The sequence below is a fragment of the Mesoplodon densirostris genome, chromosome 7 (assembly GCF_025265405.1).
Source record: "Mesoplodon densirostris isolate mMesDen1 chromosome 7, mMesDen1 primary haplotype, whole genome shotgun sequence".
In the NCBI taxonomy this organism is placed as follows: Eukaryota; Metazoa; Chordata; class Mammalia; order Artiodactyla; family Ziphiidae; genus Mesoplodon; species Mesoplodon densirostris.
The window spans coordinates 123,938,931-123,953,614 of record NC_082667.1 but is presented as its reverse complement, the minus strand read 5'-3'; the positions used below and the strand labels follow the sequence as shown (position 1 = coordinate 123,953,614).

Here is a 14,684-nt window from a genome sequence, read left to right as displayed (position 1 = left end):
CTGGCACATAAGCCGGTCTCTGTCTTTGTTTCTCATCTACTCGGGGAAGGCAGACTGGTGGGGACTTGATGTTCTGAGGTCAGAGGTGCTGAAATGAAAAGCTACATTGGGGGACAGATCCTGATGAAAGCACATCTGGCACAAAATAAGGCAAAGGCTCAAAACTCGAACGCAGTTACGTGATTGCTGGTGATTGGATCCACGCAGCAGCTCCACAAGTGCCCCCATGCGCCCCAATCCCAGCTGGCCGGGTGGGATTTAGAATCATACAAGTGCAACAGCCCAAGCGAGAGCCAGTGTGAAAAGCCGTTTTAAAGGTGGATTTGCACATTGAAGGAGCATCTCTAAAGAAACAAATGACCAAATCCTTAACTTGGTGCCCCCTCTATGACAAATATAAGAATAACAGTCAGGGTTTCCTTTGAGCCACCATCTTCCATTCACTCACACTGCGGTCTAGACTCAAAATCTTTTCCTTCAGCTCTGAGTGGAAATCACTGATTAGGCAAACTGCTGATGTACAAGCAAAATGAGCCTGTTTACCATGTGGGAGCTTGCTAATTGCAAAGAAACGTGAGTTCCAGGCTCGCTCCTTTGTCTGGGAAAAGCTGTCTTTGCCGTGACAGAGAAGGGTGTGCAGGCGTGGGGAGCTCAGGCCTGGAATCGGGATGATAATTGGACTAGTTTTTGTGCTTGGCTTTTCTCTTATTGGGTTTTCTTCCTGAGACAATTCATCAGGAAGCATCCTCGGCCGTCTGCTGTGCAGTGCTGCACAGTCCAGTTAAAGACAAAGGCTGCTAGGAAGATGACCCTCCTGCGGAAAAGTGTCATACCCATTCACTTAGTAAATGTTTTTTGAGCACCTACTTTTTGCCAAGCTTTGTGCTTGGTGCTGAGGATAGAGACTGACTGATTCTCCATCAACCAGAAAAGAGAAAGTGTCCTGTACTTACCTAGGCCAAACCCACTGCAGTAAGATGACAGTAAGGAAGGATATGATTCAGAGGAGGTGCTGAGGAGGCAGGAACCTTATGCTGGGAAACTGGGTATGTACCCAGAGAAGGTGACTTGTGAGCTGGGTGTAGAGGTGAGCTTTGGAACTGGATGTGCAGAGGAGGGCACTTTGGAAAGGAGAAACAGCACAGGCTGAAGCAGAAAGAGATGCAAATGGAAAGGCCCGTGTTCCCACAGTGGGCATGGATCTATGGGCTATTACCTCTGAAACAGGATTTGCAGATCACCTGGTTCAGTGACTTAGTTTTCAGGTGAGGACCTCAAAGGCAAGAGAGTGGAAGTAACTTCTCCAGAGTCTGAAGCTCTGACCTCTTCAGCCCCTTTGCACCAGCCCCCTGTGTGTATTTGTATCTACTGTTCTTGGGGCATATTTATGCTCTGGAGTTACTTGCATCTCATATCCCTGTGCCTGGCGCTGGCTCTCTTCCCCTTGCCAAGTCTGCAAATAGCATCCTCTTGGTTCTTCCCCCTTAAATGCAGCCATCTATCCACCAATCAACCGGCCTATCTATCAAACACATATATACAGACTACCACGTCTGGCCCTTTCTATGCTGTTTCTTTCTTTTGCTCTTTAGAGCTCCCCATCTCTTTGTGTTGCTCATCTTTAAAATGAACTTGTTCTTGATTGATTTAAGATATGAAGATCTCAGAATCTCTTCTTTAATGGTTTCAACATGCCTAGAAGCATAGGTATTTCAGAGCTGAAAAGACACCAGGATGTAACTTGGCATGCTGTTATGTGTCTGTCTTAGTTTCTACACTTCCAAGAAAACTATTTTTAGAACCCCCTGCCCAGCACCATTGGTTTGTGCTAATTAAAATGAGTATGATGAGGTTCATTTCTGACAGACCCTGCCTCTTGCAGAAGACAGTCACCTGTGCCCTATTTCAGAGTCTGGGCAGGTTATCAAATTCTCCTGCTTCTCCTCCCCGCAGGCCCCCGTGGTCCTCAGCCTCACTCTCGTTCAGCCTCACCGCCTGACGACAAGGTTTTCTAGCTGCAGACCTGGTCTCTCTTCTCTGCAGACCCTCAGTGACTGGGGTGGGCATCAGAGCAAATGACTAAGTCCAGGAGTTGTCAGAAAAACAGTCTGTGGAACAAAATGCACACTTTGCCAGAGGGTGGGGAGGTTAGAAAGCAGCCTATCTTGACACAGAGAGAGAAGTGTTGGAATTAATTCATAAACGTGTTGGATGGAAATTAGCAGATGAAGATTTGCAAGGGGAGAAGAGACAGAGGGGGAGAGAAATGGGAAGAGACAGGCAGATGGAGAGGGGGAGGGAGAGGGTGGAAAATAGAGCAGAAGACGCAGCTTTATTTCGCAGTCTTGCTTTGCCCTCCGTTGAAGCAGCCTGTGCTTTTGCAGGGATCCTGCCTCGCCTGTGGTTTTTGCTCCCCTTTTTAACCTCTGCCATCCTCACCCCCTGATCCTGGCCTCACTCCAGCTTCCTGCTTCCACAACAGTTGTGCTTTTCACACACATGGGGTTCCTGGCTTTTGATGAGGAGACTCTCTCTCTCTGCAGAGAGCACCACACTTCTGATGTCCCCATGCTAAGAGGAAAGGACTGGGCCTTTGGGGGAGATCTTCACTCCTGATGCTCTGATCTTGTTCAAGTCACCCTCTTTGAACCTTGGTTTTCCACCTGTAAAATTAGGATTCTTGGGCAGGCTAAATGCAATTATGTGTATAAGTCATTTACCTTAGAATCGGGTGTGCTGTATGCATTTAGTTATTATTATTGTTATTGTTATTATTCATAGCAGCAGTACAAGTACCAGATTCTAAATTCTCTCTCTGGTGTCCTATACCTAATAGCTCAGTCTTTCTAGTAGAGGTAAGAGGTCCAAGCACTGTGTTTAAGTTCAGCTTTAGGTCCAGGACAGATACACATTACCCCGTTTCCATTCAATTGATGGTTGGAGTCTTGCCACGTGACACAGCATCGCTTGGATGATGTTCCTTTCTGGAACAGACTACAGGCCATCACCCAATCCCACTTTGAGAGAATGCTTGAGATCACCACATGTGAGACCAGACAGGGTTGGGTTCATTTTCTTCCCTCTATAATAAGGGTTTGCCCTGAAGTATCTCCTCCCCTCAAGCCCCTTTCTGCCTCCCCAGATTCAAGGTACCATCTCTATATCAGCTCCTGCCTGTAGTCTTACTGTGGGGAGATCCTGAGTTTTTTCCAAAGTAGATCTAGATAAACTGAAGTGTGTGCACACTTAGGATTCTTGCAAGGTTATTTCAGCCTCTCTGCATCCTGATTTCTTTCCCGTTCTCAATGACATCTAACCCCGGGTTTCTGTACCACCTGCTTTAGGACCTCTTCCCCCACCTATGAACGGGAACAACAAAACTAACTTTCCATGAAATCCACTCACACCAATGCACGCACTCTTCCCGAGTGTTTTACAATTTGAATTCTTTAAGCACGAATTGGACTTTGTCTTTTGAGAAGGAAACATTAGGCATTAGCTTGCTTGTGATAAACTACCTTGGGAGCGGGTAGAGAGGTTTTCCTCCCTTCCCTTTTCTAGGATGTTCCTGAAGGAAAGCAGTACCAATTTAAACTCTTTTAGGAGATTTGCTGCAAAGGGAAATTGAGATGGTGGTAGTTAATTATATGTGTCAAAGTGGCGGGGCCACAGCACCCAGGTATTTGGGACAAATTATTCTAGATGTTCCTGTGAAGGTATTTTTAGATGAAATTAACATTTAAAATAGTAGACTTTGAGTGAAGCTGATTAACTTCCATCATGTGGGTGGGCCTTATCCAAGCAGTTGAAGGTCTTAATGGAAAACCACTGACTTCCCAGAGGAAGAGGGAATTCTGCCAGCACACAGCCTTCAGATGTGAACTGCAGCATGAACTCTCCCCGGGTCTCCTGTCTTCAGGTCTGCCCCGCAGACATGGCACACCACAACTGCAGAGGCCAGGTACTGGAAATAAATCTAGCTAGCTAGATAGGTTAGGTTAGGTAGGGAGATAGATAGGTAGGTAGATATTGGATTATATATCTTCTCCCTATATATCCTATCTAGCTTCTATCTTCATATATATATCTGTCTGTCTGTCTCTCTGATCCTGCTGGCTCCGTTTCTCTGGAGAATTCTAATATAAGATGCTTGGATGCATCTTTCTCTCTCCTGTAATGCTCCCTTCTTTCCTTTTCTTGTACTTTCTTGTTGCCATTTCCTTTCCCGTCCTCTTTCCCAAGACTTCCTGATGCTTGGAGGAGGAAGTGTCAGGAGTGGATTCTATTTTCCCCCTTCCAAGCCTGCATTTCCTGCCACCATGGGCAATGGAGAGCTCATGACCCAGAGTGTGTGTGGGGTCTTTTGTTCGTTTGTTTTGTTTTGTTCTGTTCTGTTTCCCTGTCTTGATCTCTGTAATATTGAATCCATCCAGCAAGGTGACTGGGAGCTCAAACAGCTGGGAGGAGATGAGAGTGAACTTTTGGGATTACATCAGAGAGAAAAATGGGTGTTCAGTTGAGAGGTGGGGAGGGCATTAGTGGTGAGGAAAAGAGACTGCTCAGAGACAAATCCCAGATGTCAGTGTGGTGGTGGTGATGATGCTTAGAGGCTAGCAGAATTTTAGAGACTGTTCAGGCCAACACACCTCAAACTTTTTGGCCAAAACCCACAATAAAAAGACATGTTAAAATGTGACCAGAGCACAAGTGCATGTGTGAGAGCTTGAGAACATGTATAAATAAATACATAAGAGCTCGATTCTGTGAAGTGATAACACTTTATGAGAGGCTTCCTCTTTACATCACAATGATCATGTCCCTCACAAGCTATGCTTCTGATTAGTATGGTTATATCTTATTAATTAGAATACAAATATCTAGAGCCCATACACAGTGTGTGTTCACCCAGCCACCTGCTCTCCCACCATGAGGAACTTCCTCCAGGATAAATACCGGTGTGGTCCAATGTCAGTGCTGTGTGGGCACAGGGAGTCTGGACTGACATACATTGAACTACTTTAATTCTTCTCCACCTCAAGCTAAATTGCTACCAATGAAATATCATCCAATGTCCAAATGAAGACAAATTTCTTCAATTATCTAATATTTGGAATGTGCATCTTGAATAGCTCTAATATCTGTGGAAGTGGAGGCTATGAAATGGAGATACATAACTAGTTTTCGTTATTAATTGAATAAATATTTATTGAGAATGTGCTATTTGCCAGGAACTGTTATGGTTGCTATTGATATAGCAGTGAACCGTGATGGGGACAGGAAAAGATACAGCATTTTCTACTTTGAGTTCTTAGAAATGACTAGAAACAATCATTCTTCTCCATGCACTGGTTTCTTAATCTAATAATAATGATACCTTTCTCACAGAGATGTTAAAAGAATGACATGAGGTGATACCTGTGAGGAGTGTACCCTAGCATCTGGCATGTAGTAGGATGATGATGGTGGTGATGATGGTAGTGATGATAATGATGACAGTGGTGGTGATGATGATGGTGATGATGATGACGGTGGTGGTGGTGATGATGATGGTGGTGATGATGGTGATGATGGTAATGATGATGATTATGGTGGTGATGATGGTGATGGTGATGACAGTGGTCACTGTAATTGTTTTTTAAATGTTGGTTGGTTGGTCTGTCCCTGAGTGGGTCCAGAGATAGAACTTCTGACCTGAAACAATTCATTCGACATGTACTCGTTACTCATCAGCCACATACAAAATGCTGTGATTAGCACGTGCAGGTCTCTGACAAGTCCACAAAACTCTTATCTTCAGACACCATATGTCAGTACTGAGGGCTGTCAGGCTACAGATGAAATAAAATAAAACCCAGTGCCAGCCTCCCTCATACCCACATCTCTGTGCAGTTAGAGCCTCACTTTCTCCCTTCTTATTCTGTCACCCTCAGCTGGAAAGCCTGGGCACCGTTTGCTCTCTCCCTCACCCCTCAGCTCATCAACTGACTTCTGCTGCTGCCCCCGCTGTGAAACTTCTTCTGCCAAAGCCACCTTTGTCCCCACTGTGAAGACCGAACACATGGCAGACCATCCTTCACTGTCCTGAATTCCCTAGCATCAGACACCATTAACCACTCTCTTCTTAATAGTCTAGGAGGTCACTGATCCCTGATTTCCCTTCTAATTTTCTGGCCACTGCACAGACTCCTTCATGAGATCTCCCCACACCCCTCAGCATCTCTGTTGCCCGGACCTCACATCTAAGGCTTCATTCCCCTCCCTGAATCTTGTGCTAAACAACTGCCACAGGACCCAGGGCTTCAGCTCCACCTACACAAAGATGATTACAAAATCCATAGCTCTAAACATTGTGTCCTTCTCAGACTCAAAACCTAAATATCCAAATGCCAACAGAAAGCTTTCCTTGGATGTTTCACTGGCCTTACCTTCCACATTTACCATTTATGCCCCTCCACTGAGTATCCACTCTCCTTACCATTTCTCTGCGATTGGTTATATCAATCATCCACTCAGTAGCCAACATCAGAAACCCAGCAGCAGCCTAGATCACTCTCAGTCTTTAAAAATGCTCTTAAGAGTCACTTCCTTTGAGTAGCTTTCCAAGAATCCTCACCTAATTTAGATGGTCCAACTCTGAGATGTTGTAGTATCCTTACATGTTTTTATTTTAAATCTTATCATATTGTATTACAATATCTGATTCATTTGCCCTACTAAATTATAAAAACCTTGTGGGCAGGTGATATATCATGTTCTCTGTATCCCCCAGCCCAGCAAACTGCCTACATATTCAATGAGTCTTGGTCAGAAAAAAAAAAGAAAGATTGAATGAATTAGTCAACAAAATAAGTGAACAGTATGTTTTTTAAAGCTTGGCAAACGAGATAAGATTTCAGGTAATCAACATATAATATAAAATGCAAGTCCTAGATCCTCTCTAAGACCTAGGGAGCTCAGATTCACTTTAGCAGGAAGGGGAGAGAGGGCAGGCGAAGCATCAGAGCACACGTTCTGTGTGCTGAGCCCTCTGCTGGGGTCTCATATACAACTTGTTCAGTTCTTCAAAGGAAGAAAAATACAGTGTTGCTATCTAACCAATGAGTAAGCTTGGGCTCAGAGGAGTCTGGTCCATTGCTCATGGTCCTGGGTGGCAAGTCCAGATTTAGAGCCAGGCAAGTTGGCTCCGGATGGGCATTCTCTCCTCCACACCCTGGTTCTCGGGTGGAATGATCCACTTTCCGCCTGTCATAGTGGAAGCTGTAATGAGACTCTGGAGGGGTAGATGGTAATATCTCCTATTGAGCATTTAAAAAAACACATTTTATGGCTTGTAGGTTTCAGTATAAAGTTTTTTTGGTCATTTGATTTATAGAACTGTATGTGGTGTGGCTATAAAGTAATGAGGTGGATTTTATTGTATGGTTTGCAGAAACTGGTCTCTTTGCAGGAGTCTCCAGGTTTTCTAGAAGGAGATGTTCAGTGCAATTGATGTTGATGCCTTATGATTTTCCGCCATTGAGGAGTTTGGGGGCCAGGGAGGAAATGAGAATGGGAAGAAGCAGATTCTCGGCTGTCAGCTTAACTGACCTTCTACAGACCATGGAGAGTGGACATCAGTTCTCTCGTGCAGCAAATATTTTCTGGTATTTACTCCATGCCAGGCTCTAGTCCATGGCAGAGGAATCAGGGATGAGCAAAAGAAGTGCCTGCTCTCAGGGACCCTGAAATACTAATGCGACAGAGACAGTTACGTGCAGGCACCTGCACGACACTTTGAAGGGCAGGATGTAGGATAAGGAGGCTGATGTTACAGCAACTGGATTGTACAGCCATCGGTAGATCACTTCTTTGGTCTTGGGGAATACCTCCTCTGTATCTTTTTAAAAAGCGAATCTGTGTGCCTTATGTTTTGTTTCATTTCTATTGCAGTTTTGTTTGTTTTGGTCAATTTCAGTCATTTTGGAATAGAGAAGAGAAGAGGAATTTTATGTTCATTGATAGCGGTCACTGTGCCAGGCATAGCAAGAGGAGTGAGCTTTCTTAATTCTCAAGGCAGCCTTGCCAAGATTCCCCTGTTAACCCTGTTTACAGATGAGAACATACAGACTGAGAGAAGGTAAGAAATGTGCCCCAGATCAGAGAGTTACAAGAGGCAGGGCTGGGATGCAAAGCATGGATTTTAATTGCTGCCCACTATTGGTGCTTCTCACTGGCCCGGGCACATGGGGCCTGACAGAGAGGGTGTGATTTGGTCAATGATGGAAGCGGGGGCAGATCAAGACTCCACTGACCTGAAGTCTGGCCTCAGGTCAGCAGTGGACTAGGAAAACCACTGAACATCTATTTGCCTCAAAAGTCCTCATCACAAGAAAAAACATGGTAACTATGTAGGGACAGGTGTTAACGAGACTTACTGTGGTGATCATTTTGCAATATATACAAATATCAAATCATTATGTTGTACACCTGAAACTAACATAGCTTTATATGTCAATTATACCTCAATTTAAAAAAACACATATATTTGGCTCGGTTATCAAGAGTACAAAAAGACAAAGAGAAATGAAGTTCCTCATTCCTTTTTAGCACTGATCTTGTAGGCAGCTATTATACAGGGTTTGCTTTAAGTTTCATTTTGAACAGAACTTGTGTCTCATCTGAAGTATTACATTCTGGTATGTGTTTCCATGTCTTGGAACTTCCTTGAGCCTAAAAACTGAAAGCTTTTGGATCAGTTCACTTTGAATTCTTACCTCTCTGTTCACTAGCAAACATCTCTAGCTGGTAATACCTGCATGTCCTGAGGACCCAAGACAGACAACATCCCCCAGCTAAACCATGATGCCCCCTCAATTGTCCCGCCCCACTGGGTCCTCCTGATTTAGGTCGGTTTCTGGAATATAAATATGCATCATGCACAGGCTTCTTATTTTATTTCTTTCTAATGCACACACAGAGCAGCTGGGTACAATCTTCTCTCAGATAAACACAAGCTGTAAGTTTTCCTTATTTATAAATAACACACAGTTTGAAATTGCTTTTACAACTGGATATAAATTTCATTAGATAAATTCAGATATTTCTGTTGGATCCAGAGTTCCCCGTAGCCAACCTCATCTAGGCAGCCTCTCCATGGTACCAGGAAACCATATTAACAACCACTTTGATCCTTAGGTGACTTCTAGTTCTAAAATTGACTCTTTAAAATTAGACAGAGATCTGTTCAGTTTCTCATATTACACACACACACACACACACACACACACACGCACACACATATACAAAACCTCTGGACAACTTGGAAATTTGCCTGCCCTGCTCTGTACAGCTTATCTGCCTCCAGAGCCACTTCAGAGAAAAAAACCTATGATGGTGGGGGAATTAGGTCTCTTCCTATAGGTTATAAGGAAACATTTATTGGGTCCTTACGGAGGGCCCAGCAGGGTGCTGACAACTTGTATTTCATTTAACACTCAAAAATACTGTATGCATTCATTACTATCATTGCCTCTATTTACAGGTGGGGAAACTAAGGATTATCAAAGTTAAGGATATTGTATAAAATCACCCTGAAGTAGGTTTTAGAGGTGGGAATCAGGTGGACTCCAGTGTCCAAGTTCTGGTCTGACCCACTACCCAGTAAAACAAGGGCTTTTGATTGAACTACATCGTAGCTGGTAAGTTACAGCAGAAACAAGGACTTAAACCTGGGCCCCCTAGTTTCATTAAGGGTAAGTGAGTGGCATTTTTTAGAAACCATACCGATACAATTCACAGCCTCATCCCCAAACAATTTTAGAATCTACTGTCAAAAGCTAAGATATGGCCGAGCAGAGGAAGTATATTAAGAGACAAATTGAAAACAGTGGAATCACTAAACTTCAGAACAGCTTAGGTTCTAAAGTTTATACTGATGGGGCTTATTTCTAATTCACAAACAAAGGCAGAGGGGCCTCTAGATCTGGAGGGAGGGTTCCATGGATAACATCTCCTCGCCACACACACAGAGCAGAAAGAGAAGGACTTTTATCACCGTCTTCCCTTTAACAGTGAGCCCAGGTGAGCTGCTAGGGCTGTCCTCAGTGCTCTGCTGTGGCTTCCGCCTCCTTCCTCCTGCTGCCAGCCCACGGCTCCACTTGACCGTCTCCTACAGCACTTCACTCACTCCTTCGACCTCTGCCTCTCTAAACCTATTTCTTCTGGACTCCTCCTCATCACAGGGTATTGTGCCACCCCAAACCCAACCCCTTCTTTTTCTCAGTCCCAACATCCAGACTCTCAGGAAGCCCTGACTACTGTACTTCCACAATACACCCCTTACCTTTCCCTGTTTCTCCATCCCCATTGTCACCGACATCATCTCTTCCCTCTTCTGCTCCCAGCACTCTCCCTGAATCCCACTCTTCTCTTCATGACAAAGTAATATTTTAAAGCTCATCAGATCAGGTAACCTCCCTGCTTTACGTTTTCTAAAACTACTACACTGCACTGGATCCAACTTGCATTTTCTATTACAAATCGCCCTAAATATCTAGACATCTGTAGGTCTGGACCAGAGCTTTAGTTGGTACGTAGGGCATTTACATCCTTTCATTTGTAACTTTTTACATGTCACAAGTTGTAATCACTGGAAAGTGGGGATTTTGCTATATAGTCATAATTTATGATTACTAAGCGCTTCCACTGTGCTGAGTCCTTTGGCAATGATCTCATTAATTTTCACCCTGTATTAATCAAGTTTTGAGGTTTTCTATTCTGTATTTTAAGATGCTTTGACATCTTGGAGGCTTGCAAATTCTGGAGAGACTGTCTCTCCCAGGGCTAGCTAATTTCTAGAGATGGCAAACAACTTGCCTTCAGCATGTCCTTCATATGCAAACCAACCCAGTAAGAGCCCGCATCCCTAACCATTTCCTCTACCCAATGGTCACACACCAAGCCAATGTTTCCCCTGCCCTGAGTCACTCCAGGGCCAGGTACTGGACAACTAGAGACCACATCCAGAGTCCAGGCCTGCCACAGTTATTCAAAAACATCCAACCCTAAGTCTGCTCAAGCTTGCCCTCCCCACCTTGCCCATTCCTTCTCCTGGAAACCACCGTCAAGCCTCTGGACCTTGCTTTCTCCTTGTCCTTTCTGCTTCCTCTCTCACCCTGGTGCTTCCCCATGTGGCCCTGCATACTGTGGTGTGTCCCTCCTCTGGGGAACGCCAAGGAATAAACTCTTCTTTCAAGACAGGTTTTTCCATGTCTGCCATCTTACCAGACCTTACAACATGATCTTGGGGATGTTTCACAAAACCCCAAAACCCTGTGAAATAGGTGCGACAGCTGAAGGATCAAGGAGTCAGTATCTGAATGGACAATCCAACTGCCGAACCAATAATCTTAGTACTCTAATCCATCCTCATTTAATTTGTCTTCATATGTGTCATCAAATATCCAAAAGAGGTTTAACTGGGGGTTTCCCTATCATAGTACTCAGTCAAGAATTTCATAGAAATCTCTTGATATAAACTACTTGTTCATTGTTCATTGCAAAGCTCACCCCCTTTTACCTTTCCCATTTCAATCTGGTTTGGCCTTCCAGTCTCTAAATGGATATACTGGTCTCTAGCAATGCCTTACGGATGAATGAAATCTCCCCCACCGAACTGTAGACAGGCATAGATTCACACAAAAATCAGACCTCTGTAGTTATTTCTCTGATTCCCTAGCCCTTAAGTTCAGCCCATGTATTCACCCACAAATATTGAACTAGGAAGCCGACTTACAGAAGAGAAAGATGACGGCCCCATTCTCTAGGACTCCGGATACCTAGAGCTGGGGGTAGTCAGCCCTGAAAAAATAAAAAGTTTATCCTTTTCCCAAGGGCAGGATTTGTTACATGTTATTAAGACTATATAATGCCTCACTTCATCCTATCTCTGCCTCTCCTTTTCTTGCCCTGCCTGTTCTCCTCCCACCCGGAATCTCATGTTCTTTTCTGCTTTCCTTTCTTCTCCAGTAACTCCTTCCATCTCAAGTAATCCTTCATGGGCTGATTCAGCCTTTGGCAACAGCCCATCTGCACCTCCTGAGAAGCACTAGAACCAGCAGGCACGTGAGTTGGCCGTGTCACCTGTGTGCCCGGCAACCAAGCAGCAGGAGCTGCGTGACTTGTAAGGCAGCCTGACCCATCCCCACGGCTCTCACCCTTGGTGTTCAAGAGACAAACTCTGTCATTGAAGAAAATCATAAGACCAGCCCCGGTTCTCAGCTTTGCACAGATTAAAGCACTAAAAAAGTCTTTCCAGGCTGTTGATACAAGAGCATCTCGGAGTTTAGAGGATTATGTACAATGTGTATACAGAAAACCCAGGTACGCTCAGGTCTTAAGGAAAGATGTGTGTCATTAAAACTGGTGGGTGATGCCAAAATAAGTTGTTAGGCTGCTCTCTGAGGCCTTGCCTCTCCTCCCAGCATCATGACCCCCCTCGGCCAGAAGCTCACTGGAGAGCGTGCTGCGCCTCCCTACATCATTAATGTCTGCATTCTGGGAAGGAGATGCCACATACTTTCACTCTATTAAAACTTATAAAACATAGGTGGCATAACTAGTGACAAGTATTCTTTCTTCCTGAGGTACAATGCTCTAATTAAAAACTTTAGACCTAAGATGTATGTGGTTCTCTTTTTGCAGGGGGCAGGGGATGGGCGGTATTTATTTATATTAGAGTATTTATCGTATTTATCATAGTATAGTATATAGTAGTACAGTATTTATTTGTGCCCAGCTTTTATAACTGAGAACAGGTAGCACACTTTTGTGCCCTTGAGCAACGAACACAATTAATGGTATAAGTTTAAAGCTTATTTTTGAATTACACGTCATTGCAACAGTTGTTCAGAGCCCAGGCTAATTTTACAAAAGGATTTGAGAACGAATGCAGTAAAGCGAATGCATGTAGCAACTATTAAATTATGATACAAGGGCAGAAGCCACATAATAAGGGGTGGCTTTTGTCAGGGGTCGCAGAAAGAAAGCCTCTTGACAGGCCCAAGGAAAGCCTGAGATTTTCAGTTCTTAACCAAAAGAAATGCGTCCATACTCCAAACTGACAGGCTGGGCTCTAAGAATGCCTTACTACCAGGTCCCCTCCGGATACGGTGATGGCGCCACTTTATGTTGTGATCATAAAGCCACAGATGGATTTTATAAGAATCAGTCTTATTACTTTTTAGGATCTCTTCGTGTTTTTCCCAGTTTTTGCATTTTTACAATAAGATACTTGGGTAATAAGCGTGGAGTAGGACAGGGACGATTTTGCTCGTGGCGCAGTAGGAAGAAATTCTGATTTGCCAGCTGGAGAGCGAGAGCGAGCAACTCAAGGGCCAGGAGTATTTCCAAGGTGGGTCACCGGAGGGGAAAGCGCTCCACCTTCTCGCCAAGGCCCAGGAGAGCTCTGCCTGGGATGGGACTGTAGCTCGGCCACGTGGAGAGGGGGCTGCCGAGCGGTGGACGCGCACACGGGGTCAGAATCCCGGCGTGGGAAACCTAGTTGAGCTCTCCAGGGCGGGGATGGCAACTTCTGCCTTGGCATCCGGCATCCGGGGAAGGAAGGTGCGAGTCAGTTTCCAATTTGCTGCGGTCCCGAGCTCGCTCTCGTGCCCTTCCCTCCCGCCCGCACGCAGGGAAGCCGCCGAGAGGGGCGCAGCGTTCCCGGGCAGGCGCCGTGTCGGGGGAGAGAGGAGCGGGGGACGTGGCGGCCCGACACGCGCGGCTCCCGGCGCGAGTGGGCTGCGCGGCTGGGGTTACGGTGTGCGCCCGCGCCCAGCGCCCGCCGCGTGGCGCGCGGTCCGCCAGCTCGCTCTGCGCCGGCCCAGCGGAGAGCTGCGGTCAGTGATGGAGCTGCTGCCATGACAACCGCGGCGGTCGGGGCCCGCGCTTGTTGGAGCTGCTCCCGGGAGGCCGGCGGCGCAGAGGCCGGGGGCGGCCGCTGAGTGTGGCGTCCGCGCGTCCCCGCGCCCCGCGCCGCGTCCCCGGAGAGGCGGGCGCGGCGTCCGCCAGCTCCCCGTGGGCCCCGAGCCTGCGCCGCCGGCGCTCCGCGGGCCGGGCTGGCCGCCAGTCGCCGCGCGGGCTGCGGCGAGGACGCCAGGCACCCACTGCACAGGAGGATCCTCGGGCTCGGCGGCGGCTGCGGGTCCCCGCGGTGGAACTTTTTACCGCCTTTGCGTTCCAGATTGGAGACTCGGGCTGGTTTCTAAATACAACTGTACATATGTGTGATCTAATAAAACATTCTCTCCTCTCCTTGAAGCGGCAGCTTTTTATGACATCTCCTTTATGTCAGAGACACTTGCCTGGCTTCTTTGGGTTATAAACTTTTGATGCCAGACCTCGGCAGGACGTGCCCAACTGAATGTTAAAGTAGCATCTCGGAGAGAGACAGAGAAAGAGCAATCCGTGACCTTCAGCCCTGCACCTTCCTCCTTCCTCTCCCTTCCCGGCCGCCTCCCTCCTCCCCAGGGGAGCGTCGAGAAAGCTCTTTTTGGATGCAGGAGGGGGCTTCTGGTTCTGCCAGGCTGGAAAGCTGAGGCAGGATTTGAGGAAGAATCATTAGAGTCGGGAGAGCCTGGACTCCGCTTCTGCTTCCCCCTCTCTGCTTCTGGCTGGTTCCATCCCTTTCCTCCCTCCCCACGCGG

The 14,684-nt window shown here is 46.2% G+C and overlaps 1 protein-coding gene across 1 annotated transcript; it reads right to left on the bottom strand.

The window, feature by feature from the left end:
* Nucleotides 1-13,793: 13,793 nt before the first annotated feature.
* Nucleotides 13,794-14,599, bottom strand: LOC132494277 (putative uncharacterized protein ASB16-AS1). Its single transcript, XM_060105278.1, has 2 exons — nt 14,494-14,599; nt 13,794-14,176 (listed from the first exon to the last, which is right to left on the bottom strand). The coding sequence occupies exons 1-2, from the start codon at nt 14,597-14,599 to the stop codon at nt 13,794-13,796; spliced, it is 489 nt and encodes a 162-aa protein (XP_059961261.1).
* Between the last annotated feature and the right edge of the window lie 85 nt (nt 14,600-14,684).

What these genes read in the sequence shown, in the direction of transcription:
- LOC132494277 (XM_060105278.1), bottom strand. Translation starts at nt 14,599, where the DNA reads ATGATTCTTCCTCAAATCCTGCCTCAGCTTTCCAGCCTGGCAGAACCA. An exon ending in CTCCCCTGGGGAGGAGGGAG is followed by an intron (nt 14,177 to 14,493) that starts GCGGCCGGGAAG and finishes GGGGACCCGCAG; the next exon opens with CCGCCGCCGAGCCCGAGGAT.